The sequence below is a fragment of the Fulmarus glacialis genome, unplaced genomic scaffold, assembly GCF_000690835.1.
Source record: "Fulmarus glacialis isolate BGI_N327 unplaced genomic scaffold, ASM69083v1 scaffold3838, whole genome shotgun sequence".
Classification (NCBI taxonomy): Eukaryota; Metazoa; Chordata; class Aves; order Procellariiformes; family Procellariidae; genus Fulmarus; species Fulmarus glacialis.
In genome coordinates, this window is record NW_009226208.1 from 20,016 (window position 1) to 23,759 (window position 3,744).

The 3,744-nt window shown below is 43.3% G+C and overlaps 1 protein-coding gene across 1 annotated transcript in view; it reads right to left on the minus strand.

Moving 5' to 3' along the window:
* Positions 1-3,314: 3,314 nt before the first annotated feature.
* Positions 3,315-3,744, minus strand: part of SMCHD1 (structural maintenance of chromosomes flexible hinge domain containing 1) — a 75,389-nt gene continuing 74,959 nt past the window's right edge. Inside the window, exon 46 of the mRNA XM_009582725.1 lies at positions 3,315-3,731. Coding sequence (XP_009581020.1) covers positions 3,608-3,731 — 124 coding nt within the window. The 3' untranslated portion in view covers positions 3,315-3,607. The remainder of the gene's footprint in view (positions 3,732-3,744) is intronic.

Sequence of the window (3,744 nt, forward strand, 5' to 3'; positions counted from 1 at the left end):
ACAATGGGACTCAGAGAGGCCCTGGAGGAGGCAGAAGGAAGTCACAGATGAGATAAATGTAGCTAGAGAAGAACTGGAGAAGATGGTGATAGTGGGGTGGTAGAGTTGTAGAGCGGGGGCCATGGTACTGATGGTGGGGCTGTAACACCACAACAGCGTGGTTTGCAAAGGAAGGACTTGTCACTGACTAACACCACTGGGTTACATGGGGTATTGCCACTCACCTGACACAGGCAGTCTCTGCATCCCTGCTTGCTAGAGGAAGAGCAGAAAGCACGTAAGTACACACCAGCCTAGGGGAAGCAGAGCTTAAGCACCGAGTCAAGCTATGGTCCTTTAGGGGTGGGTGAAAGAAAAAAAAAGCCTTGCCATTGATGTGTTCTCCTCTGCTGAAGGAAGGGAGGCTAGGAAGAAGCAGGTAAGAAGATAAATACAGTTGCTGACACAAGCCCAGGCACAGGACTCACATTAGGTTTCCTCGATACACTTTTGCCAGAGGTTCCCTGTGCTACGGGAGAACTCGGCAGCTTACACCATAGAGGTGCGGCCCCCTGTCTCTCCTTGTTGAAGTGACAGGTGCTCTAACTTCCATCTTCACTGACGAGCCCGGCATACAACGTGATGATATGGAGGTCTGATGGGGCAGGGAGCAATGAAAGCCACAAGCTGGAGAAAGGGCAAGGTCTCAGGTCTTCCGATGGGGGAAATCTTGTCCACCTTCTGAGCAGGAAAACTGCTGTGGGGTGTTCACGGCCTGCTGTGTGGAGCGGGGTCACCTGGCACAGCAATGGGCCTCCTACTGAGCTTCCTGATGGGGTACAATGATAGGCCTCTGCGCAGTAGTGCCTGCTGCAGACACCACCTCACACTGGGACAGCAGCACTGTGCAAGTGTCTCTGGGAGTCTCTGTTGGAAAAAAAGGGAGAAGGTGAGGTCCTGTCTCCCTGGGCTGGGAGATGTGCCAGCAGACAAGAGGGTACCAAGGGGACTTCCAACCAGCCCTGCTCTGTGGCTGGTGCCACCGGCTGCAGTAGAGTCTGGCCCTGACCTGATGCGCCTGCAGCCTGCTCCTCCATCCCGTCACCGCCCCGCCCTGCTGAGCAGCTGCTCCGTCTCCCAGCGGCAGGCAGCAGCCCTTCCCCACCCGGAGCTGCCTCCGGCCTCCACCAGAGCCAGCTCCTTGTTCCCATGAGTTGGCCCGGGCCCCAGCAAGAACCGCTTCCTCTCTCGTTTCTGCACCGCTCTCCACCAGCCCCTCGTGAAATCAGCTAGCACAACATACACACCTTAGTTTTCAGTCCCTACTTTGCTCTGTTACAGAGTAAAGAACGGGTAAAGAAAAAAAATTGACACTTACCCTCCAAGCTTGAGTGTTTTGTCAAGACCAAATCAGCTGCACTGCAAAGCAGTAACTTGCACTGTAATAAGCTGCAATCACTCTGCTGAAAAATCCTGAAAATTCCCTGGTGAAATTTCCTGAAATCTCCGATAGCTATTGCACAACTCTGGAAACCATCCTTAATTCCCTTTTGCTTCTGCCAGCAGGGAGATACATCACATGACACTGGTAGTGCCTGTACTGGCCACTGAAGGCAAGAGATGAATTTCAAAAGGAAACATTTCTGCTAGAATAGGTATTTAATCAAATAGAATTCAAGGTCATCCAGAAGTTGGAGGTTGAGGCTAGGCAGATGTCAGAGCTAAAATAAATGCTTTTAAAAGAAGTACTACTGAGTAACTTAGTGTGGTGCAACAATTTCTTACATGGCAAACCCTCCGTTATGGCTGCCTGGTTCAAGTCTTGATGTCTAAATTCAGAAAAACAGGAAAAAGGGCTGAGGCAGGGCTCGCATAGTCTTTGGCTGATGTTACGTTATACTTGAATATATTTATTTCTTTAAGAATGGGACAAAAGACTACCATTAAGACATGAAGTTTTAGAGAAACTTCCACCACAGAATGCATTGCATCCTTAATTTGGAGAAACTTCATTTTATTAGAAATGTCATAGAGATGTGCACCAGTGACCAGCATTCTGAAGCTTCCAGCAGGATGTCATCATGTCTTTTTAAGTTTAAAGTCCGTTTTCAGAAAAGCTGTATATAAAACGCTTGTTGCTGAGTGAGTATAAATCAGTAGCTTTGTTATCAACTTTCACTCCAAAGCAGAAATTCTTTGAGGCTGGTGTGAACCAACATGTCCACATCCTTGAACACCTTCTCTGGCTATGTTCTTTATTTACATAGCTTCAAATAATAGTTTTATACGGTCTTAAGTCTAGCTTTCTACTCTTGCCCCATCTTTTTCACCCAGTCAAGCCTATTTCCAACTGCTCACTCTGACCCTGGCTGAAATTGTATCTTTAATCATGCCTGGTCCTTTTCTGCCCCATACATTACTAAAATCCTTGTGATGCAGATCATGAGAGGTGACCTTTAACTCTCCCTTTTTTTTTTGTCTCATTTACTTGTTGATTACTTTCTCTAGCATTTTAAGACTCTGTTTCTTAAACCATGGAAAATAAATTTTCTTTAGGTATTTATGAAAGCCAACAGTTTTGGTTTTTTTTTTTTTTTTCTAAAAAGGCTGGAGACAGCCTTATAAAGTAAAATTCTGTCCAGGTATCTACAGTTTCCCAACGTGATTATTTTACCTCCAGCTTAAGTCTCCATTTCCAACTCTTAAAATGCATACACACAGTTCAGCTATAAGGATTTTTCTTTTTCTTTTGTGACATTACCGTTAGTTACTCAAATCCTTCTGTCATAGTTACATTTTTGGTATCAAGGACCAATTTAGGGACAAAAATTGCTTAAGCAGCGAGGTTCCTATATGAGGGTTGTGGTAATACACATTATTAAAAAAAAAAAAAGAAAAGTGGTTAGCATTGGTACTATATTATATATCATTTGCACCCGTGAAGCATCCCTCCTCACCACTCTCCCAATCCTAGTAAACCTGTTACACTTTTCATACTCACAAGTTACTACTTTGTTTTTTCCATTGGCACTGTCTGAAGGAGATATGAATTCCCATGTCAACACCTTGGACATAGCCCTAGATACTGGCTTGTTGTTGACTGACTGAAGACTCTACAAACGGCTGTGGTTAGATCTCAGTGGATCGCTGCTCAAACCCTCCCTTTTAAATTGATATTACCTTGACACCTCATCCATCAAAAAAGAGCAGTCCAGAAAGTTCTCTTCCCCAAGACAGCCAGGGATGCTTTTAAAATTAAAATCTCAGTTCATGGCACAATCTGTTGACTTAATTACTACAATCGATTACATTGGCAGTGCTTTGTATTGAAGCAGTTTTATTGAAAAGATTGGGTTTTTTTTTCATAAATAAAAAAGGATATATTTTAAACTTTTTTCACACATGAACATAAAAACTCTGAAAGCTTTTAGAAATGAAAATTAATGATACAAAAATTAGGCTATCAATGTTAAATACTTAAATTTTTGTTACTACTAACTGAAATACATTTATATCTTCTATCAGTATAAAAATCTTTATAATAATGGGTAATACAACATGAATATTTCCTTTAACTGAACATATTCACATTTTCAATACATAGCTATTTCCAGCAAGTCTCGTCAGTCTATGCCTTTCTCTTTCGTGGAGTTCCATTAAGTTCTGAAGGGGATATTTGCAGTGGTTGCTGTTGCTGTTGCTGCTGCTGTTGCTGCTGCTTCTTTGTGGGAGAGGAGATCCATTCTTCTGAGCTAACGAAAAACA